The sequence below is a fragment of the Pteropus medius genome, unplaced genomic scaffold (assembly GCF_902729225.1).
Source record: "Pteropus medius unplaced genomic scaffold, Ma_sr-lr_union100, whole genome shotgun sequence".
In the NCBI taxonomy this organism is placed as follows: Eukaryota; Metazoa; Chordata; class Mammalia; order Chiroptera; family Pteropodidae; genus Pteropus; species Pteropus medius.
The window spans coordinates 13,307,419-13,331,543 of NW_024351729.1; the positions used below are offsets into that span (position 1 = coordinate 13,307,419).

General features: G+C 45.0%; 1 protein-coding gene across 2 annotated transcripts in view; it reads left to right on the forward strand.

Annotated features, from left to right (window-relative positions):
- The window catches only part of NRP2 (neuropilin 2), a 113,887-nt gene extending 98,116 nt beyond the window's left edge, over window positions 1-15,771 (forward strand). For both annotated transcript variants that reach the window (XM_039844529.1, XM_039844523.1), the window contains exons 16-17: window positions 10,269-10,319; window positions 12,484-15,771. In XM_039844529.1, the coding sequence (XP_039700463.1) occupies window positions 10,269-10,319; window positions 12,484-12,788 (356 nt within the window). In that variant the 3' untranslated portion in view covers window positions 12,789-15,771. The remainder of the gene's footprint in view (window positions 1-10,268; window positions 10,320-12,483) is intronic.
- The last annotated feature ends 8,354 nt before the right edge of the window (window positions 15,772-24,125 follow it).

Below are 24,125 nucleotides of genomic sequence, written 5' to 3' on the forward strand. Positions count from 1 at the left end.
AAAAAAAAAAAAAAAAAAAAAAAAAAAAACACAAAACAAATCCAACTAGAGAAAAAGGAGGGGGGATGGTCTCGCAATCATCAGGGGAAAGAATCACCTTATATAAATAAGTGAAACGCTAGGAAGAGTATAGGATTTAATGAAGCCTGGCACCGGGGTATGTGTAGAGGTTCGATATAATCAGAAGCCTGAACCCTCAGAAGGCATCATTCAGGCCACAGGCCTCAGCCAGAGGAAATTCATACTAACTTATGTGGAGGAGTTTCCGTTTGGCCCCAGACATAAGCCCTGAAGATATATGAGATTTGGGGAATCGCCAAGCGTAAAACCCCTTACGGCATGATCTGGCATGATGGAGAGTCTAGGTGCTTCAGGAAAATCAGCAGAAGCCCTTCTAGCCCCAAGCCCAGTTGGTGGGCAGGATGTCTAAAATCATTCTCCTCTCTTCTGGGTAATTCTTGGGCTTTGTGGTCACTGACCTTCAAGAGCCCCCCAAAAATCTAAAGTCCCATGGGCACTGGACCAAGAAATAGGGAATGGCCATTTGAAGAGTCAGCAACAGATGTGCTGGAGACAGGATTGGGTGTCAGGTGGGGAAACACCTTTTCTCGGAGTCTTACGACAAGAGAGGTTCATGGAGGAGGGCGTTGGGGAAATTTTTAGAATAGTAACTGTCTGATTCCTCGTCTTTTTCTTTTATAACCTACAAGTTATACACAACTACATCTTGAAAAAGTGAAACTAATACAGAAAAAGTAAAAGACCATTTCATTATTAACCAGTCCCACTCTCTTGCCCAGAGAGAGTAACCACGAGAGGTGGTTGGGGGTATAGGCTTCCAGCCGTCGTTTTATGCCTTTACGAATGTACGTGTTTGTGTCCAATTCCGTGGTTTGGTTTGATTGGGGTTTGGTTTTGTTCTCTGTGGATGGTATCATAGTGTTTGCTTTCTTTGTCAGACAACTTGCATCTTTTCATTGGATAGTCTTGAGGATGCTTCAGTACACACCGACAGGTTTACCCCATCCTTTTTAGCTATTGTGTAGCATTATATACTGTATTGATGTACCATAGTTTATTAACTTCTCTCCTACTAGTGGTTATTTAGGTCCTGTCTAGTTTATTCTTTTTTATTATTATTATAAACACTACTGCAATGCATATCCTTGAAGTTGCCTCTTTATGCATATGTTTCTTTCCGATAGAATTTCTGGGTCCAGTGGTGTGCCTGTTTTCATTTTAATAGATGCTTCAAGTGGCTGAAGTTTTCCTTTTAAAAGAACTTGTCCCTTTTTGAGAGGGTAACAAAATAGTGACATCCTGGTTGATATCCCCTGCCCCATTTGCACAAGACACATAATCTCTGTGACTATCTCTTTTTCTCTAAAGTGGTCAGAGTGCTTGCGAAAGAAGACTTTGGACAGTTTTAACTAAAGGGTATTTTAATCTCAGGGACTTTTTTTTAACTGCCAATATGTGGAGAATGTGGGCCTAGCTGTAAGTGGCAGCTCACCGGAACTGTGGCAGCTGTAGCCCAGGAGTTAATTCTGTCCCTGGGTTCAGCTGGCAGAGCCCTGTTCTCCATGATTAATGAGTTCCACTTGGTTGCTTCAAAGAGTGTGCTGTGCCTTGCTGTTATTTATTTATGTTTCCTACTAAAAAATTCATGTAAAAAAACATTCTTTAAGGTCAGTGCACAGTATTGTGCCACAGACTAAAATATTCCAACAGCCACGAGTAGGCCTACATGCTAACCGAGATTCTCCAATTCTTGGAGTCTTGTGACTAAGGCCCCCACACCAACCCTGAAAGGAGCAGGCTTTCCAGGCTGAAGGTATTGTCCAGGTTCCTTCTGAGGAGGTTCAGGGCTAATATGACCCGAGGAAAGGCACCAGGTGACAAGGTCGTTTTCTAGTGAAAGGTTTATGTGTACAGGCAAAGCTACTAGCTCTAAATGGCTCCAATGAGGAATGGCAAATGGAAGAGAAAACAACGGACCCATTAGTTCAAAACACCATTTCCTCCAAGAGCACTACCCTGGTTTCTACCATGTGCTAAGACAAAAGGTTCATGATAATGTGACTTTATGAGCATAATGGATAGTTTCTACAGCTGTACGGCTTTCTGGCCTTTCTCTGACCTGCCCCAAATCTAGAACTGTTAACTCTGGGGCAGAGGGCTTCGGTAATGACTCTGATGGCTCAGGAAAAAAAGGCAACATAAGCTTGAGATGTGGGTGAACTAGAGACATGTCAACACACACACACACACACACACACATGTGCCTTGTTTTGTCTTCTGTGCATAATTATGCAAAATTGAACCCTTTTAATGCCATTAACTAACACTGAAAAGCAAAGGCTCTGATCCAGAACTGGGATGACAGTGTAGCATGTCTTGGCCTTCGACCGTAGCAGTTTCTTTCTCAGGCAGCCGGCCTCATTAACAGGCTGCCTGGACTGGAGTTCTCTGTAACTTGTTAGCGAGCAGCCAGCTCCAGTAATGATGGGAATGCAGAGAAAGCTTTGAGCTGGAGGTGGCCTTGACCAAAGTCCTATTCTCAGCTGGCCTGCTGGTTATTGAGGCTTCATTTTAGTACAGCTGTTAAAGAACTGTTTTGTCCCTTTGTGTTTCCCTACTGCCACAAGGGACTGGGAAAAGGAGCATCAGTCCTCAGGGACTAGTGTGGGGTTCCCCACCGCTTCTCTAGGGCAGTTCTGACAGCTGGTCCTGAGGTGGGAAGATAATCATTAGGACCTAGAGGGGAGCTGACAGAGAGTGTCAAAGGAGCCCTGGGGTGACCTCATTGGCCTCGGCCAGCCTCAGACCAAGAGTGTGATCTCAATAATACTGATCATGGGAATCCCGGGGCCCACAGCACCATCATCACTGCCTGCTCTGCAACTCCTGGAGGGCCACTGTCCCCTCCTCTTTCCCCGAGGAGGACCTGTCTCCACTCCTCTGCCCTCCTGCCACCAAAGCCTCCTCCCAGAAAAGTAGGGGTCAGAGTCCTTCACATGAAAGCTCAGTTGGTCATTTTCTCCAACTAGTTGCATTCTGACAGGGGACCAAATCTACAGCCAGAAGCATCGTTCTATTACGTCATAATTACATAACTATACACGGTTACGTTGGTCACCAGCAGGCTTCTGGGGGGAATCACTTCTTGAATAGGTAGACAGAGGTACCTTTTTGGAACCCCTAAAATCTTATCAGAGAGTCATTCATTCTTGTGTTCGGAAGAGCCTCCCAGCTTCTAAGTATAGCCAGCCCATGGGTATAGAGAGTTGTTTCCAAACACCTATAAAATATGAGGGACAATCTTTAAAAAGACATCCTTTTTCTCATTGGAAGGGGATGCGGTTTCGTTTCTTTGCCTTCATCCTTACACTTGACCCAGGTTCCAAACAGCTCCAGCTGCATGGTGTTTCAAATATGCGCATTTCTTGACTATTGAGGAGAAAAACCCGCTGGGGGAACATCCTGAAATGTGAAGGTAGATTTTTTCCCTAACATCTCAGGACAAAGACTGGGCAGACACTCGTTTTTCCCTGAAATTTCCTCTGTTTTTCCCACCTTCATGACCTAAGAAAAGGTAGCCAACAAAAGTGTGAAGAGTCTCTGCCTTGTTGACATATCTGCTTACAGTGATGGAGAATAGCTCTTATTTTTCAAAGACTTAAAGTCAGGAAGAGATTCCAGAATTGTCTTCCATCTACGTTCTTGGGTTTTCCCAGCCTGAACAATTGTAAGCCTGTCTTTCTAGCTAAACATTTCTCTGGCTGTGTTTTTCTTAGTTTCACGCATTGTTGGGACTCAGTGGAGCTGTCCTGTCCCCAGCTGCTCAACCATCTCCACACTTGAAAGTATGACTAGGTCATTTCACTGCCTTCTCGTTTGCAATTGGTATTGCCAATTCTTTTTACTGTTTTCCTCCTAGTTATTTAACTAAAAATAATAGAAAATAATGGCTAAATTCGAGTTCAGACTCTTCCGTTATCTCAAACCAAGCTCCCTTTTCCTTTTTAGCCTGAACCCATTTGAAAGCTCAAAAAAAATAATTTTTACCCTGACTTTGCATACATTTGGCTATAGCCCAGGAGATGAAAACCCATGATAAAGGAACTTCTGGTGGTGTTTTTAAACTCAAGCCAAACCCAGCAAGGATTGAATGGCTCTCAAGTAGACTAGCTTTCTGTGGAAGAGTTTTGCCAAAGTTTAGAGCAACATTTGAACTTTTGGCTTCTTACAGCAACTGGGGCTGGGCAAACTGAATTAGGAAAATTGACTGTAGTGGGGAGGGGGAACCTTTAGCCAATACGAAATGGTGAACTAAATTAAACACTTTGAAGGGCCAAGAAATATCTCCTAGTCCTCCATAATTTCTCATTTATTTTGGTCCCAGTGTTGTATCTCCTGCTGGGATCAAAACAAAATGGCTCAGAGAACGTTCTGAAGGCTACTCCCATCCAAACAGTGTAGTAATTTAACTGGCATTCAGGAACTTGGAATCAAATTCAACAAGGGCTTGAAGTGACCAAGAGCTTATCCCACACAGATCACAGCCCCAAACGAGGTGTTAAACATGTGGCTTACTCTCGGTTCTACTGCTGATTTGTTCAGTGACTTATTGCATTTTTCTCCCTTCCTTCCTCAATTTCTTCCTCTTTAAAATGAAAGCGGTGACACCTGGTACCCATTCATGGTACCCATGAAAAGGAACAATTTCCTCTGTGAAAGAGTCTCTTCGAGCCTCGTTTTAAAGGCTGGTTGCAGTTTGGTGGGTTAAGTGGACATATTAACGTTGGCTTGCCACGAGGTTTTTATCAGCTCTGCCTCCGTTAAAGTGGAGGCTTAAAACTCTGTGCACGATTTACCCTCTGTCAGTTCCTGGATTGCCGGTCGGTAGGACTGGTTCCTAAGCCAAATGAGCAAGTATCGAAAACATGGAACCTCATGGCTTCCCTCTATCTGCTCTTTTCATGGTCTTCTGTTTCCACATACACCTTAAGGTGGATGCCTTCAGGGAGAGACCACTTCTAGGAAAGGACAGATCTGGGGCAAAGACTGGGGCAGTGAGCACTGTGTGGCCATCGAGCCCTTTTCTGTAGAAGTCACCTTGTCTACTTCAACCAGCAGCCCTCTTCAGAGAGCCCTCACTAGAAGGACCTTCGTGGCATTCTAATTTTCTTCCCATAAAAATAAAATTCTAGATCAGGAAAGAACATCAGTGATCATTCTACAGAGGAGCAAATAGAAACTCAGGAGGTCAGTGATTCATCCAGGCTCCCACACCTGGAGCGAGTAGCAGAACTCGGACGAGAAGGAGGCAGTCTGCTCGCAGCTGGTGCTCCTCCATATCTGCTGTGGCTTGCTTTCAGGCAGAGAGTGTAACTGAATCTGGAAGGTCCTTAGAGTGTCTCTGTTACACATTCTGGATGGCAAACCTGTCCTCAGCTTCAACCAAGCCTCCGAATCCACTGCTCAGAGTTGGCATGAAAGGGACTCTACAGAGAGAACCAGTGTATGTTGGCGTCCTGAAATAATCTGTATGCAAGTGACCCAGGGATGGACTATTATTGTAAGTCATTGATCTAAAAGTAGCCAGGGGCTTGGGGCAGACTTCTCGCTCTCCTAGCAGTCCTGTCAAGTTTGCTTTACAATGCAGAAAGTACACAGAACAATGTCACTGCCAATACACTCACAGGAGACCACAGCAGAGCAGAAGGGGTAAAAGTGAAGGTCGTGATTTTTCTGTAACAGGAAAGCAGAAGAGCAAACTGACCCCAAAGGATTTAAATTTAGGAGGAAAAAATGGAAGAAAATAAGGGAGAGAAGATAAAGACTCTGTGTGTATGTGTGTGTGAGAGAGACAGAGACAGAGACAGAGACAGAGACAGAGAGACATGGAAGAACGCAGAGAAAGCTTTCTTGAGACCTAAATCACACTTAGCAGGGAATTCCCCGGCTGCAGGTGGAGTGTCTGGGGCGTTTCCCCTGCGTAGCATGTGTGGTCTTACCCAGCCAGGCAGGGTTCCAGACCCCTTGGGGAAAATATATCTCCTTAAAGTAGGTTCAGTTCGTAACTGGGTATGGCTGTTCACTCTTTGTGCCATAGTAATACATCTGCTGATGAGGACACCAGAGAATATTTGGAGGGGGTGCCTGGAACAGTCCAGTGGATGTTTTAATAACTAGATCTCTCACTCTGAAAAAAAATCAGAATAATGGGAGATAGGTGAGACCTTGAATCATTCTTCACTGTGTACCTAACCCACCTCTCGATGATGCCAAGGGAAAAGACTCCTGGGGAACCAGGGGGACTTCTAGCCTGAGGTTCGATGTCAATATGAAAATGACTACGCTTTGTCGAAGTGGGCGTCTTGTTTGTTTGTCTTTTTAAATAGGGGCTACTCTGCTTACTTGATTACTCCAACTCTATTAAACTCCCTTCCAGTCACTCACGAGTGCCTCGTCCACTCTCTATGCTGCTCCGCAGCAGCTGGTGAAGCGGGAGGGGAACAGGGACCTGCCTCTCATGTCAGGAACCACAAGGTGGACGATTTGGGGCCCAGCAGGCACTCTCTTTAAATTCCTCAGGGGATCTGATAAAAATGAATTCCAGCCCAAACCCAAGAGTTCTGTGTATGAGTTAAAAGGCTCAGGTGCCATGTTTGAAAGCATTCCTAGGACTCCCAACCCCTCAATTCTACAGCATCCTCCTCCTCACTCCCCAGTTGCCTTCCTGGCAGTGGCCCAGCCTCATGTGCCCAGTCCCTGCCCTGGGCTCCAGCAGTGCTTAACGTCCCCTCCACAATGCACCCCTTGTTTTATGTTATTCTGGCATGGGCAAGCCTTTGTTTCCCAACCGTGCTGAAGGGGCTTCATTGTAGACACGTGGTCCCATACATCTTCATTTCCCAAAGTCTTCGATATGGTTTCTGGGCACTTCGTAAACCTTCTTAATAAGAGATGACTGGTTGATTGGTTCATCCGTTAATGAAGACTGCCCTTTGGAGAACAGTGTAAACTGGCTTTCCCTCTTTGAGTAATGCCTATCATGGAAAACGTGAAGCCCCACATTGCAGACCATCGCATCTTCACATGTGTGAGAGATCTTCTGTAGTTCCCATCAAAGTCATAAGGGAGCAAAGCAGGCAAAACAGCCAGAGAGTATGTATTTAGTCTTTTTTTTTTCCCCCCCTGTTAGAAAATCTTTTTTTCCTGTTAAAAAAAGGGTATTTGCAGTGTCCTGCCCACACCCAAAGAACTTAAGTGCAGATTTGGACCTGAGGGTGGGGCGGGCGAGGGGAGGATCACTGTCCTCTGGCCATAATACAGTACTGAAAATCAGAATTCAGGCTTTGCAGTCAGATTGGCCTGAGATTGAATCCACACTGGGGGCCCAGAAAGAAACAGGGTCATATGAGCACAAAGGGTTGAGAGTGGAAGTCATGTGGGTGGTGAGATCCATTCCTGATCTGTGTTCTCCCAGAGGTGTGGCCCATTCCACTCTCCCTCATCCATCTCACACTCACAAACAACCCACTCACTAAAACAGCGTCCTGGAAGTTCTTCTCCAAGTTTTTCTCATTAAAAAAATTTTAAAACAAAATCCCAAGTCCCTGGTCCCCACAATGTTTTGCTATCATTCCCTGAGTTAGGTCCCCGACCTATGGCTGTAATTTTTTCTTCCCAGAGGATGCTACCTCCATCCTCTGCTTTGAGCTCCTAGCTCATCACTCCTCCCTCCTCCCTACCCTTGTCTTTTCTTTGCTAAAACTACAGGGACCCAGTGGGGGAACCACACTCCTTCCTGCCAGCATCCTAAGGAAACAGGCTGAGGTTTACCTACCGGGCTCAACAGAAAAGGAAAGTGGCCCATGAAGGGCAAATAAGCTTTTGAGAAAGAAAGCTCTTAATCAAACACAGATATCAAGAATATTAGCAAAGGAACTAGAGAAAATTTCTATCAAAGTAAATTGCTTTTTGTACAAATGTTCCCTTTATTTGGGTTTTCCCCAGTGTGCTATTCTTTCTTTAAGGCTTGGTGAACAGATGCGCTTTTGAAAATGTTGATTAATTTATCCTTTTTTCAACCCCTTCCCACTCACCCAAACTGCTGAAAGCAGTCAAAAGCCAAGTCAAGCCTCTATTGTTCTTCTTCACCTTAAGTAGCCTTGATTCTCCAGATGCAGAAATTTCAGCCACGTGTAGACAATCGATTTCATAGAGCCTTAAAAATGGACGTTGGTAGGTCATCTCTTCTAGTCCTCCGCTTCCAGATAGATACAAGAGGCTGTGATCCCCTGGGGAAAAAAATTGTTCTCATAGTCATTACCATCCTCTTACCCCTTTTCCTTTAAAATTCATGCTACATCCACCCCTTTCCAGCCTGTCATCAATAGTGTCCTATGAGTTCTTCCCTGAGGGTGTGAGATGGAGCAAGAAGGCATTCTAGCCTGCAAGAATTTGTCACATCTTTGGCAGAGACCGAATCCCTAAAAGTAAGAACAGGATTTGGCCCAAAAGTCACTGGCAGGAGCCCAACAGTGTTCGTCCTAGGCTGATCAGATATTCTTATCCAGTGTTCTGCATCTTTTAGCCATGAAGGTGTTGAGACATATGAGCATCCCATCAAAACGATTAATTGTTGGAAATGTGATGGCTTTCTTCCATGTTAGTTTTCTTCATAAGGTTTAAAAAAAAAAAGCTCTGTCACAAGCTTGATTTGATCCCTGTGACAGACACCACCTGCCTCTTGTTGATTCACATTCACGTCTTCATTCCAAGAAAACAGCCTGCATCGTAGGGGCCCAAAGAATAATGCAGGAGATGGGCATTGAGGTGGGAAAGCTGGCATGGCCTGCAAGTGCCAGTTGCTATGTTATAAACATGCCAGGAGCAGGCTGGATTTGTGGAAGATCAGTGCCACGTGGCATTGGTCCTTTCAAATAGGGTCTTGGCATGTTGTTTTGTGCATCCCTTCCTAGCAACCAAGAGAATAAGAATGTGCTTTAGCACTTTGGCCAGGTATGAGGAAGACTTCTAACACAATTATAAATAATACCTCCAGGAAAAGACTAAATTTCATGTATGGCCATGATGGCTCAACCCTCAGTTCAGGTCATGGTCAAGTAGATCTTCCCTGAGATGTTGGGCTGATGAGGAAGAAGTTCAGGCTGGTGTGAAGGTTTTTTTTTTTTCCTTCTCATTTGATACTTTAGCCATTTGAGATTTGGGTTTTGTTTTAATCCCTGATTTTTGATTTTTGGATATCAATTTATACTGCTAACATCAGGGTTGTCCACCTGACTTTGAGTTGAATAAAACTCTTAAAGGGCCACAGACATTCACTTGGTGCCATTCTGCTGACAGCTGGGACAGGCATAATTAACTTGTGAGATTGGAAGAAATGATAAGACCCCGCTCTTCACTACATATTTGGTTCTCTTTTTTAATATTTTACTATTTTAGACAGGTAATTCTTATTGGTTCTTATTTCTATAAGATGGACAGCATAGTGAATAGAGATACCTGTATTACCCGTTCCCCAAAAAAATATCATAAAAAAAGAAAAAGACAGTGATAATACTGGAGAAAATTCAGAGTAAATTAACTTAGCTCTCTTCAAGCCTGGGCTAGTCAGATTGGATGCTCATGTTTGATCTATTCTAAACTGTGAAGAAAGCCAATAGGAAAAATAGATGGAGAAGGAAAGATAAGAGATGATTTGCACAGATTTGTGAAGGCGAATAGGCATCATAACATTCTTTCCAGTTCTATGTCTACATTAAAACATATAATGATGAAACAAGACTTTTTTAAATTACCATACATTTATTTGAACTCCAGAGGAAAAAGACCCTTATATTTTGTGTCAACTTAGATGCATGCATATGAGGAAGGGCAGCATGTTATACGAAATGAACATCACAGTAATGGCAACTGATGGTGGGCATACGGTGCCGCTGAAATCACCTCAGATAAGGCTCAGACCTGTATTGGTAATGAACAACAGTCATTATAAAACACAAATAAGAATTTATTTGGTTTCTGTTCTTCTGGTTTTTGTTGGAAGTAAAGACAAATCATTTGAAGGGGAAAGACTCCCGTAATATGCCTACTAAGTGATCTAGAAGCAAATGTGATGCTTTAGCTGTCCACCACACTGGGGAGTCATTCTCAGGAAGGTTGCATCTCTGCCTTTCAGCCATGGTGATAGAACTCATTATAACTTGATTTGTTTGTTTTCTTTTTCGTTACAGTGGACATCCCAGAAACACATGGGAGAGAGGGCTATGAAGATGAAATTGATGGTGAGTGTTGCTATGATTTAGCAGATAATCATGAAATTCAAGTTTGGTTATAAAGACATCAACAAAAATAATGCCCATGGTATTAGAGGGTCAGAATTTAGAACTATCAGTCAGAAATATAAGTGAAAAGGGTCCAGAGACGAAAGAAGAAGCCATCAGTTGTTCTGTCAAGGTCAAATTTAGAGATTTAGAAAGTTTATTGAGTTCCCTCTACCTAATCCAAAATACGTCCCCTACTTTAGGGAACTTTCAACATTCATGGACTTCAAATCTGGATAAGCCCTTTAGAAGTGAAAACCAGGCTCCTCTATACATAGGAGTCACTTCTTGAACCCATTGCCTTCCTTCTGGAAAAGGGGCCGAGTGAATGGGTATAAACATGAAAACTCTCCCAGGCGCCTATGGTTTCCGGTTCTCTAGCTTATAGGAACCCTTCTCAGACTACCCAAGATTCCAAGTTGGGGCTTGCTGCAAGTTTTAGGTTTCTTTTTTACACTGCCCATCTCATATTTTCATATTTATTCCAAGCTCGATTTCCCCACTCCAAGTGCACATACTTCAAGAAACTAAAGAAATAGTCCTGACTGGAGGACCACTGAGAAAACATGTAGATGTAATTTCTTCCCTGGACTCAGAGCAACACAGGTCTCCCTGGGCTTCTCTACGTGCCAGAGTCGATCTCCAAGAGAGATCACCAAAGTTCCCCCTCCAAGAACAGCTTTAGACCAAGATGAATGCATTTAAGAACAGTTTATAGAGCAGCTGCTTTTAACCTGACCTTAATCAAACACTTCAAGTGTAGTTATAGAAACAGAGTGACTAACCCAAACAGCACCTTGTTAACTGAATGCAGACGCTCCCTGCAAAACCTAGTCTCACACTCCTTTTATGGGCAAAGCTGCGCAGCTGGCCTCCACAGAAAGGCTGCCAAGGATCAAGCAGCAGAAGTACTGTGCAGGGCCAGAGAGAGCAAGGGCTGAGGGTTCTGGGAAGCCCGATTCCTAGTTCTGGTGTAACTGCTTGCTAGTTCTGGGACCTTCAGTGAGTACCTAGTTTCTTAATATTGTAAAACCTCCTCATCTATTTAAAAAATTACATTATCCTGCTTTCATCATGGAATTATTAGGAAATCCCACAAAATGAGCCATGGTTGTGCTCATGCCTTAGCCACACTATAGAAATACATTAATTTTCTAGGGCTGCCTAACAAAGTACCACAACCTGGGTGGCTTAAACAGCAGAAATGAATTTTCTCACCATTCCGGAGATTGGAAATCCAAGATCAGGGTGTCAACGGGACTGGCTCCTTCTGAGGGCTGTGAAGCAAAAATTTGTTACAAGCCTTTCTCCTTGATTTGTAGACGGTCATCTCCATGCCCACCTGGCATAACCCCATCTGTGTCTGTCTCCAAATTTCCCTTTTTTATAAGAACATTGAATTAGGGCCCACCCTAATGACCTCATCTTAACTTGATTACTTCTGTAGAGATTCTATCTCCAAATAAGGCCACATTCTGAGGTCCTGGGGGTTAGGACTCCAACATACGAATCTGGGGAGGCGACATAATTCAACCCATGAGTAGGGTAAAATATATGTCAAGTAAAATACATGTCAAGTAAGGGCTGATGGCTCAAAAAAAAAAAATCTGCTGCTTGGATGGCCAGGAAAGCTAACTCGAGAAACTCTTCCATGAAAATAATCTCAGCCTGTCCTTTAATTTAACTTGAAGCAGTTGGAAATGAGGGATGAAGCGGCAAAGAAAGAAGGGTGCCCAGAGGACGGGGACATCGCTGGTGCTCCAAAGGCACCCTGAAGGCTCTGCTATAATCTGAGTTACTTAGACTGTATTTACCATGTGCTAGACACCAAGCACTTTACAGATATCAGTTCATTGAATCCTCCTAACGACCCAGTGAAGTAGACTTTATTAGTATCCCCACTTCACAGATGAGGGAGTTGAGGCCAAGAGAGGTTAAATAACTTGCCCAAAATCACACAGCTAGGATGCGATGGGGCTGGGCTTTGAAGCCAAGTGGTGTAAGTTCTGGCATCCTACTCCTTGACCCTGTGCTCTGCAGAACTTCCGAACTGGGCTGGGGAGGCTCAGTTATTTCACCATGAAAGAAGCAATGCCTGCAGTCTCTCGTGTGCTTTGTGTCACAGATGAGTACGAGGTGGACTGGAGCAACTCTTCTTCCCCAACCTCAGGGTCTGGTGCCCCTTCAGCTGACAAAGAAAAGAGCTGGCTCTACACGCTGGATCCCATCCTCATCACCATCATCGCCATGAGCTCGCTGGGCGTCCTCCTGGGGGCCACGTGTGCTGGGCTCCTGCTCTACTGCACCTGTTCCTACTCAGGCCTGAGCTCCCGCAGCTGCACCACGCTGGAGAACTACAACTTCGAGCTCTACGACGGCCTCAAGCACAAGGTCAAGATGAACCACCAGAAGTGCTGCTCAGAGGCTTGACGGATTGCACCCGAATCACATCTGACATTTCATTCCAGCAAGAGGGGCTAGCGAAGATTACAATTTTTTTTTTTCCTTTGGAAACTGAATGCCATAATCTCGATCAAACCGATCCAGAATACCGAAGGTGTGGACAGGACAGACAGGCGAGTCGGGGGAGGAGGGGAGACACAGTCAAGCAGGGGGTTATGACCCACCTAGCGCCGCGGTGACTGCGTCCTTGGTGGGACAAAGACGGAAGCTCATCTCTTTGGGGTCACAGTTCTATTTTGTTTGTGAGTTTGTTATTATATTTTGTTTCTTTGGTCTGTGAGCAACTCAAAGAGGCAGAAGAGAATGACTTTTCCAATTCAGAAGCAGAGTGGTGATCATTATTCTCCTCCTTTTCTTTCTAATCACTTGAAAAGCAAACGATCTTTTCAGACTTTCCATCTTTAGGAAAAAAACTTAAAAAACAAAAAAGCTGTCCAGCTTATCCTGTCGTCTGATCCTCTCATGACTTACGGGATTTGCTGTGATATAGATTCCGCCAGCCAACCCTACAAGCTGCCATTTCTAGTCCTAGCATTTAAGTAGGATGTTGTTGCCTTTAACTTTTTTTATCCAGGGGAAAATTGCCATTTTAGGGTCAGCTATTTCTTATATGCGATTTAAAACAAACCAGAAAGGAAACTTCACACGTCAAAATCCATAGAAGCACCTCCATGTTAGAAGCGGACAAGCCTTAACGTGCTTTGTGAAGAGGAGCCATTCAGACCAGAACTTGTGGCTGTGAGGCTACATCCCGGGGCCTCTGGTGGTGGTTTTGCTTTTTCTTTTCCCTCCTCCTGTTCTTCTAAAACATATACACACACACGTGCATGCACGCGTACACACACACGCACACTCGCAAATTTGTCAGGTCTCTAAGCCCCAGGAAATCGCATTGTTTGATATTCTCAGAGATAGGGTAGGGGAATAAAGGCTACTAGTATATTATTTTCTGTCAATGAGATGTAACCGGTGACCATTGCGTGGAAAGGAGAACAGTGGAGAGGAAAAAAGAAGTCCAACCTCTGTGATCAGGTGATGACAAAGGCTGAGCAGACAGTTCAGAAACATTTTGATGAATTAATCTCTCTGATAGGCTAGTAAACACTGATTTCTCCTTGGGGTTACAGCCACCACCTCAGCCTTCCAGGAGAGTCAGAGCCAGGATGTGCGCAAGTCTAACCAGAAGTCTGCAAATACTGTGGACCAAAATGCTAACAACACTGCTTCGACCCCAGAGAGACCTATGTTCTTACACACACACACACACACACACACACACACACACACACACCAATCTTTGTGTTTTTTATTAAGTGCCTTGAAAACAATGAAGAAAAATTGTATTTTCCCTCTATGTAGAAATCAGTGAATATCATACAAGTTAAGGCATATTCCTCCTTCCCTCCCCTCAATGGCTCCGCTCCCAGTTCCCTCACCTCACCACTGATCCTGCTAATGGAATGAGCCCTGCCACCCCAAGTGTAGTCATAGCCCTAGATGACTCTCAACTACTCTAGAAGGGGAGGCATCGGGAATAGAATGAGACTATGTAAAGGATAAGATTGACCGCATTGAGATCCAAATCTGATTTTGTAGTGACGCCTAAGGATTGCCGGTGTGCTGGATATACATTTGAAACTCAACCAGTATGCCCAGCCTTTTACATATCAATGGTAAACTGTCAGACCATTTTTGCTGCTACGGTCACCCACAATTTCATTTGTCTCATACCCAGGCGAAAGGAGAAGAGTGAATGGGACTGGCAGTTTCCTTTAAATGTTAACTTATGGAAATGCTAGTTCAGATGGTAATGTCACAGTGTTGTGTATGCAGAGAGGGAGAGTTCATGCTGACAGCTATTTATTCATATGTGTGTATGCGTCTTTGCCGCCTTTGAGTTCTCTGTATCTACTGTGTATGTGAATGGCCATGTGGGATTCAGTGGTGTTGTTGTGACTTTGACTTTGACCTAGGGCCCGAGTGTAACTGCAGATCTGGGCACTCGTTGGCACAGTGGTAGTTAGAGGTGAAAAGTTAAGCTGTTAAGCCCAAGGGCTTAGCTTTAGGCACCCCCTGAGCTGGGCATACAGCAGAAGCAAGTTTTTAATTAGCCCACCCTCCTCTTCGCCTTCATATGTAGCTCAGTGTTCAAGAAGCTAGCAAGTCCTAGGGACTTCCAGAAGTAGCCTGCAAGAGGTGAGAAGTTCAAAAGCCTACTCTGAGTGTCCTGTGGGCTGCTTTACAGTTCCCCAAAGACTAGCCCTATCTCCAGCCTGCCATTCACCTCTAAGTTATGTACAACTCAACCTGCATCCCTTTATATCCATATTCACCATGGGCTGATTTGAAGCCCTAAGGGGACCCTGAATGCTGAACGAAAGCAGGCTACCCAGGGCTACATGTAGATATACCTCACCAACGCTGGAGGCTGGTCGTTGTAAGACAGAAAGACCGTGGGGCCTGACGATAAATTGGCCAGGGGACACCCTGATGCATTTGTTGTCTCTATCTGCAAGTAGGCTGGCTGACTCGTCTCCTTGATTCGTTCTCTTTGGGAAACCCAACTCACAGTATTGATCTCCTTTTTTGCCTTGTACTGAATGACACATTACCTCCACGCTCTCCCGGACCAGGCAGTCAACAGGGCCACAGGATTGCTTTCTCTCTTAGGTGGGGATGAGGATTTGACAGGGATGAGGGTCCAAGGAACGAGCATGAATGGCGAGAAAACAAGGGAAAGAGTTAAACGATCACACAGAAGGGTAACTTCTCCAGGGTTTGCAGTTAAAGGTATTCAACCATTCTCTGGCTGAGCCAGATCACGGGAACTTGAGAGCTTTTACTGTGATTCTTCAATGTAAAAAATAAACAACAATGTCAAACTGTGTTTATATGATTTGTATAAAGCCTTTTTAAGATTACTATTTAAATAAACATTATACCAGAGATATTTTGCTGCATATTTTTTTATTGGAGACAAAGAGACTTGGAGTTAAGGTGACCAACTCATTCCAGTTTGCCCAAGATTTTCATGAAAGTCCAGTGTCCCAGAAACCCCTCAATAGCAGCCAAACCAGGACGGTTGGTCATTCTCTTGAGACAGTGTTTCTCGATACTTTCATATAGAGTTAGTAGGTTGATTGGCTGGCTGGCTTTTTATATTGGTCACCTGGCCAGGTGGGCTACTTTAACTCAAAGACTTGCCTGGTAGACTTCCGGGACTATGATCCCTACAAACATACCTCCCCGCTAGACATCGCCAGTGCCTGCAACTTTGACTCTTTCCTGTTTCCTTCCTGGTCAAACATTTGCTTGTCAATATTTCTTGGTGATTTCAAGGTGTAGGACATTGCTTGTCAAAGTGTGGTTCCTGGACCAGCAGCATTAGCATCACTTGGGAACTTGGCAGAGGTGTATATCCTTGGGCTCCACTTCAGATCTATTGACTCAAAAAGTCTGGGAGGACGGCCTGGGCATGTGTCCTTTAACAAGCCCCCCAGAAAGGTTCTGATGCACTTTCCTGTAAGAACCTCTGGTTTGGGAGAAAAGAGAGGTAGGCTGGCCTCACAAGGTAATCAGAGATCTTTTCACCTGTGAATGATAGGATTCAAAATAAATAGACTTTGGCCAGGAAAAGCTAAAAGATGTTGATATTCCTAGATAGTACAAGTTCCCAGGGGAGGAGGAGGAGGAAGGAGCAGGTTTATTGTGAACTTCCCCCCACACGCAAATGAGAGAATTGAAGTCGTGGGCCAGATCCAAATTTGCCTTCATCCTGGGGCTCTGTTTACCCTGGGAAGGAAATTCATTCATTCAAGAAGTGTGTTTGAGCACTTTCTGATTTTATAAGCTCTTGGAGCTTACAATCCATTGAAGGGGACAGAAAGCAATTAGCCAAACACATAAAATAAAGTCTGGTTATGGTAAATGCAATAAAAGTAGCTCTGATGGAGAATTACTAGATATTAAAAGTGTAATATTTGTGTTACTTGAGTTCATATTTGCAAGACAGCTATTTATTACTGATGTTAACAGGCTGTAGGTCAATCACATTAAATAAAATGTATTTGTTTTATACAACACATAATGAAATCTAATGAATCTGATGTAATATGATACATCTCTTTGAAACTTAAAAAAAAAAGGAATTATTAGGGTCGCTCCCTTCAAACAGTTGATCAGGGAAGGCATCTCTGAGGAGGTGATATTTAAGCTAAAACCCGAAGAGATAAGGAGGAGTCAGCCGAGCGAAATGCGTGGGAAAAGCTTCCCACATTGAAGGAACAACATACAGAGATGCTGCTGTGGGAAAGAGTTTGCTGCGTTTCTCGGACCACAAAGCGATGCGATGGAAGCACGATCAACGGCAGAGAAGGGTATCGAGAAGAGGCTGGAGAGCCAGGTAAGATCCTTTAAGACACAGTGAGGAGGTGCTGTCTAATCTGCACCGCTCTTTGGCCTTCCTTAGTTTATTGAAAATACAGCTCCCCCACTCCCCGTCCCCATTCCTTACTGGCCTATAAGGTCACAGTCAAATTTCTGCAACTCCCTCTCTGCCTTTATAATATCATGTGTCTCCTGAGATGCTTGCTTCTACCACAGTACTGACCCTAATAACAATAATAGAGGATAAAATGAAAAGCAAATTTCTACTTTCCTTTAGTTGAGCTTTTGGGTATTTTTAAAGCTCTAATAAACTAATAATATCTCCTGGTTTCCAGCCATCTAGTGTTTACATAAGATTTTTTTTTTCTTATCTGTATCTTTCTGGAAATGTTTATACAATCCTCAGGGGAGGCAGTGAAATGAAGTTGGAACAGGCCCATCCTTGAGGGAAACAGGACCCATCTGGATGCCGAGGCTCCTTTGCCCCTGCAACGTTGGTGGTGGTGAAGGAACATGGAGGGAAGCCTGTAGAAAAAATGGAAAGACGACTCTGGTCCAGTTCTCACAGGCTTCAGGCGCTAATCCCAGGCTGAACTAAACAAAACTCCTGGGGAAAATATTTCCCCCAAGGATAGGGTGTGAGATGAGGAGGTGCCGATCAGAACAGAAAATGCCACCTGTACGGGTCCTCAGAGCGTCCTTCTGTGCACCCCTGGGCTTCGTAGCAGCTTAACGCCCCTTCCCATCAGCAAAATGCGAAAGGTCCTAAGGAGCCTGAGGAACGAGGTAGAGGCTCGCTTGCCCCTGAGTTTCCACATCTCAGAATCCCCATGCCCCGCAGCCTGCTCCCCACTCGCCAAGGCTGGTTCTCCTCATTCCTTCATTTTCTCGGTGACCCCAAGAGGGGCTCCTGGCAGGAAAACATGCGAGAGACCACCGAGGGAGCCCTGAGCCCACCCAGAGAATGACACCTGCTTCCTCTCCCTTCTCCACCAGAAAACCTCATGGAGCAACCGTGGCTGCAAGAGTGCTGTTCAAGTGCCGTAAGAGAAAGAGACCCTTCGCTGATGATTTGTGCCCACCCGGCTGAAGTGGTCTGATGCGTTCCCCACCCCTCCCCCTGCCCGGTGGCACCCGGTTAACAAGGCCCTTCTCTCCACACAGGATCCAGCCTGACCAGGCCCAAGCGGGGAGCAAAGCCCCGACCTGAGGGCCAGACAGACCTTCTGAGCGCACAGAGGCACCCAGCAAAGCCCTTCGCCAGCAGAGAAGTAAAGCCCTGGGCCAAGGACTTGGGGTGTGGAGCTTTGGGGTGCTCTGTTCTTGTGGTGTCCCTCGCCAAACCAGCGGGCCTCAGCAGCTATGGTGGGGCCTGGACCCTCCTCTCCCCTCATTCAAGCAACTTCCCCTGGAAACTGGTACAGCCTCCCCAGCCCCAGCCCCCTCCCCTAGGCCTCTTGGAATCCGTAGGGCCAGTTGCTGTGGTTTGGAGCACGGCTCCACTAATAAATCTCCATGCTGAAGCCCAGACTGCCTCCACTGGGAGTTGAAGCACAGCCCTCCCGAGCACCCGCTGTCGGCTGCACGGCACTGCCAAGCCTCACGCCTAACTGCCCTGGATTTGCTTGCTCTCTCCCTTTTTTCCTCCCTCAACACTTCATCTCACCTCTCCTTGAGCAGCCACATTTCTATTCCTAGCCAGCTCTTTTTAAATCCTGTGGGAGTTCAAAGAAACCTTCAGAGGGTTTTGGAACCAACCAATGCTCCTCTCTCCTTGAACTTGGACATGCTGAGGAGGTAGGAGAGCACTGGTCCCAGAGCTTGGGGTTCTCAGTTCTGCCTCTAGTTCTGTGACTTGGGAAAGTCATGCACATCTTGGCTTTCCCAGCTGTAAAGTGGGCCTTTGGGTGAAGTTAATTTTGAGCCCCAAGCTCTGACAGCCTAGCCAATGGAGCAGTTCTGAATCTGTGTTGTACAATGCAGTAAGGGTAAATCCACACTCTTAACAGTTTTATAATAATAAAGTCGAAAGACATATTTGTGGCAAAGGAATTTCTCAAGCAGAAATTGTGGAAAATGTCTGAAGTAGCAGATTTCTAGGTCCTGGGCCCTGACTGCAGGGGTGCTATAAAGCTCTGCAGACGCTCCCACCCCTGCAACTCTCAGTCTCCCTTCTGCAGAGAAGCCAGAGAGCACATCTTCAGGCTTGATTCTGTTGTGGAACTGGCCCAAATCCAAGCTCGCTCCCAGCCAAATTGCTCTTTTTCCCAGAGTTCTTCATTCATAGCTATTAACATAGATATTGATGTGTTTACTTGTCTATCTCCCACAGCTCTTGAGGGAAGAATTTATGCAATTATACCATTCATATAATCAACATATTTTATATTAAATATCTACTATGTGCCTTGCTAGGTGCTAGGAGACAATGATAAGCATAACAGACATGGTCCTTGCCTTCAGGGAACTTACAATCTAGAGAGAGAGACATTGGTGAATCAAATAATCACACAACTCTATCATAACCATCATGGCAGGAGCTACAAAGGGATGTATAGAGCACTGTGAGTGTGGGAGAGGGTTGGGAAAGCTGTCCCTGAGCATCTCAGCCAATGGGGGATGAAACCTCAGAGTGAGTCAGATGAGTGGGAAGGGTAGGAGGGAGAGCGTGTCAGTCAGAAGGGCCAGCACGTGTGAAGGTTGGAGGCAGAGAGAAACCCCGCTGGAGCAAAAGTGGAGGGTAAGGAGAAATGTTCCATTCACCATTGAATGGAGACCCCCAACTCATACCTGGCACTTACTGGGAAAGCACAATAAATATTTGTTGAATGAATGAATGACTCATAGAAATTCCCCTTTCTGACAGGCATCAAGCTGCCCAATCTGTACAGGCTAAGTGTTTTACTTCTTCCTAATCGCTACCTGTGTTTCACTATGGTGGAAAATGTGGAAGTAAGTTTCCTAGAGTCTGATCTGAGAAATTATGCCCACAAGTTCCAACATGAAGATGGGCATTATTTGTTTCTGTTTAAAATGATAATTCTATGATAAACGTTACATGATAATTTAGGTTAAATATATTCAGATTAAATTACTGTGAAAAGTTGGAGGGTTGCCAGATTTAACAAATTTTTTTTAAAAAAATCCCATGAAGCCATTGTGGAAAACAGTATGGTATTTCCTCAGTGTTAAACACAAAATTACCATTGATCCAGCAATTCCACTTTTTGGTATGTATACTCCAAAAAAACTGAAAGCAGGGAATCAGACAGATCCTTGCACATCAAGTTTCACAGCTGCATTATTCACAATAACCGAAAGATGGAAACAAACCAAATGCCCATCAATAGACGAATGGATAAACACTGTGTTATGTACATAAAACACAATAGTATCCAGCCTTAAAAAGGAATGACATTCTAATACATGTTACAATAGAGATGAACTTTGAAAGCATTATGCTAAGTGAACTAAGCCAGACCCAAAAGGACACATGTTGTATGATTCCACCTAGACTAGGCAAATAATTCAAAGAGACAGAAATTAGACTAGAGGTTACCAAGAGCTGGGGGGAATAAGAATAGGGAATTATCATTTAAAGAGTACACATTTTGAGAGGATGAAAAAGTTCTAGAAATGGACAGTGATGAGTAGCATAATATTGTGAATGCACTTAATTCCACCGAATTGTACACTTAAAACTAATTAAAATGGTAACTTTTATATTTTATCTATATTTTACCACAATATCTATATTTTACAACAGTTTTTAAAAACTCTTGCCTTTAAGAAAAAAAGGCCCTATGTAATATTTGGGGCATACCTAAACCGAAAATTTATGTATTATTTATCTGAAATTTAAATTTAACTGGATATCCTGTATTTTATCTGGCAATCCTAAATGAAAGGCTTCCTCTTTGTCCTGGGCTTCCTAGAACCTTTCCAGAATTCAGGGACCAACCTTTCTAAACCAAAAATCAGTGTTTGTGGTCTGATAAGAATGAGTGTACAAGACAGGTGCAGAAAATCGGGGGGGAGGGGTGCCTGCCCTAATTAGAGACTGAACCCTAGATAGAGACCACGAAGAGACTCCCTCAGCTCTTGCTCACTCCATCAGGCAAGAGGTAGAGATTAGAAATCTTGGTTGGGTTTCCCATCTGTTGTTTAATCATCATGATCCACAAATGCAGTAAAAGCTGGTTGTAAACCCTTCTTACGATTGACCACGTGGCAACAATTACAGTTGCAGATGGCAACACTCGTGCGTACGACTCAGACGATAGCCTCGTCCCCCACCATCAATGCATCTTCACACCAGAGTTGGTAAGAACCCATGGGGTGCCCAGATGCCTAATTGTACCACCATTTGCACCCACGTCTTCGCGATGAAAGAAACTGTCTGCACAGCTCATCATGCAGCAAGAAACAACAGGTGCAAAAGGCAAAGGCCACTTTGGAACCATTTGGACCAAAGAATATGGCTCAGTGTAACAAGAGCACCCACAAACTTGGCATGCCCGCACTAATCTGCCTGCATGATAGGCCTGGAAGGCGACCACAGCCGCGGAGCCTATGGCTGCAGTTCCAGGTGGTCTCACCTACTCCTCTCAACTGAGACAAAAGGCAGCTGGGGAGGGCAACACATGAAGAGATGGGTCGTGTCCAACTCATTTTTACTAGGTGCTGACAAGTCACTGCGAAAGTCTGAAAATGAGTACCACAGCAAAAACACATAGGTCACAATGCACTGGTGAATGATTACCAGAGGAGAAATTCATTACAGGCTGCTCTCAGCTCCTATCACATAAGGAAGTGTTACATTAAAAAGATGGAAGGTCCCTGCGGTCCCCCCCCAACACAGCCCCCACTGCCACCGCCTGCCACCCCACTATTTCAATTTGTGTTGCATGGTGGGAGCAGAGCCCAAAGGCGGGGGAAGTTAATTCAGCTATACTAATCAAAAAAGGGTCACAGTGGCAGCCAGTGCCAATTGAAGCAGATTCAACCTGCACGCTACATGAAACTCTTTCTGCCTGGCCTGCACCAGCTACGGCCACTGAACCTACCTATGGCATTAAAACAGGGTGAGTCTTTTTTAGCCGTCTATATAATTTGCTTTCCACATTGGGTGCATGCATTTCCCCGTAGATGTGCCTGGCCCTCATCCCTGTTGGACCCTAAGTTAACCTTGGGTTTCTAATCTTTCCAGACATTGAGATAGAATTTAGGAGGTGTCAGCATAGAACCTGTGCTGGAGACTGTGGAATGACTAAGATGAATAAGACACACTGGATTTGGAGCCGCTCTGGTTCATCAAGTTCGGGGGGGATGGGAACAGAAAGTCTCATTTTGTGGTGGTCGAGAGGATATTATAGATTGAGTGGCCTTCAAGTCCTTGCTATTCAGTGTCACATACAGTTGTCCTCTTATTCCTATTTCTGATCTTTTCCAATTACCACTTCCCACATTAAAGAATCTCAGGCCACAAATGGAAGGTTAGCAGAGTCAACAGCATGCAGACAGATGGGTCAATAGTTTCTCCTTAATAGGATTTCTGCTCCTTCAAGCTGCCATTCACATGCAGAGGGACCAGCCAGCCGAATCTGCTTTTAAAATCAAATGCACAGCCAGGCCCAGGACTAGTGGCTCTGCCCTGGAAGGGCTCTCCACAGGTGCCTTCTGCGGGAGACCAGAAAGCTCAGTACTTAGGCCTGGCCCCTGCCCCTATGCCAAGCATCTCACCACTGAGAGGCCCTGGTCCAGTTCCTGTTGCAAATGTCAACCTAAAGTGGATGAGCAAACCTCAGCACGCTCATGTGCGTGGCAGCCAATGCGGTGTTAAATATTAAACCTCCCTGCAGCCAGCTGGGCTGAAAGCTGCCATTTCATTATTCAGCTTTCTCTGGGCTTAAGGAAAAGAGAGTGCCCCTCTCCCAGAAGCGCACCGCGGAGACGTGCCCTCAGCCTTCCCAGCACTGGGAAAACCTTCAAAACTGTTCGATTTGTCTAAGCCCCATCCATCTTTAATGTCAAGAGTCTACATTTTCTCCTCTCCTTTTTCAAAGCAGCCAAAAAAGAAAATGTCACTGCCTTTGGGTCCAATTCAAAAGCCAGGCTTAGATGGGTGTTCTATTTCATTCTCCCTGTCTCCCGTGTTTTTATCTTCCGTGGTGTCTAGAGGGGCTGAACCCCACCCCACCCCCCATTCCTGTGTTCATTTGGCATCTTTATGTCTCCTCTCTGTTGTACGCTCCTCATTTGCCTCCTTCTAAAGCACTGGCCTTGGAATTTACAAAGCTCCCCTTGTGACTGCAGCTAGGAGGCCGTTAGAGGAAAGAGATTGTCAGGTGAGGCTGTCATCACCCCATCAGTGGAACAGCAATGTCTCGTGTTCTGCCTTTTAGAGACCACATGCCCCCAAATTTGTCCAAAACACTTAGAATCACCCCAAGCCATGGCAGTTTAGCTGAGAATGGTGTATGTACCTCCTCTCCCCCGTACGCCTTAAAAAGACCTTTTAAGCCGTGAAGGGCAGGTGGCCGTTCAGATGAAGATGGCAGGCAGAATGCATCCCTGACAGCCCCTGGCTCACCCACTGATTGATACCTGGGGGGAGGCCGTCAGCAGGGAGGACACAAGAGAGAGATAAGGGACTCAATCAGTGTCAGATCTGTCCCAACACACACAACTATAAATCACTTTGGGTAACGATTCTCAGCTGCTAAAGTAGAGAAGGGCAAGCAGGTAATAGAAAATAGGGGAGAAGCAGCTGTGTGGGCTGCTGGCTCTGGGAAAGACAAGGTGGTGGCCTTGGCCCTGGATAGACCAGCACAGAACTCCTCATAGAACTCCATCCATCCATCCGGAGCCCACTGGAAGTACAGCCCTTTCCTGAGTTGATTGCAGAGGGTGAAAATA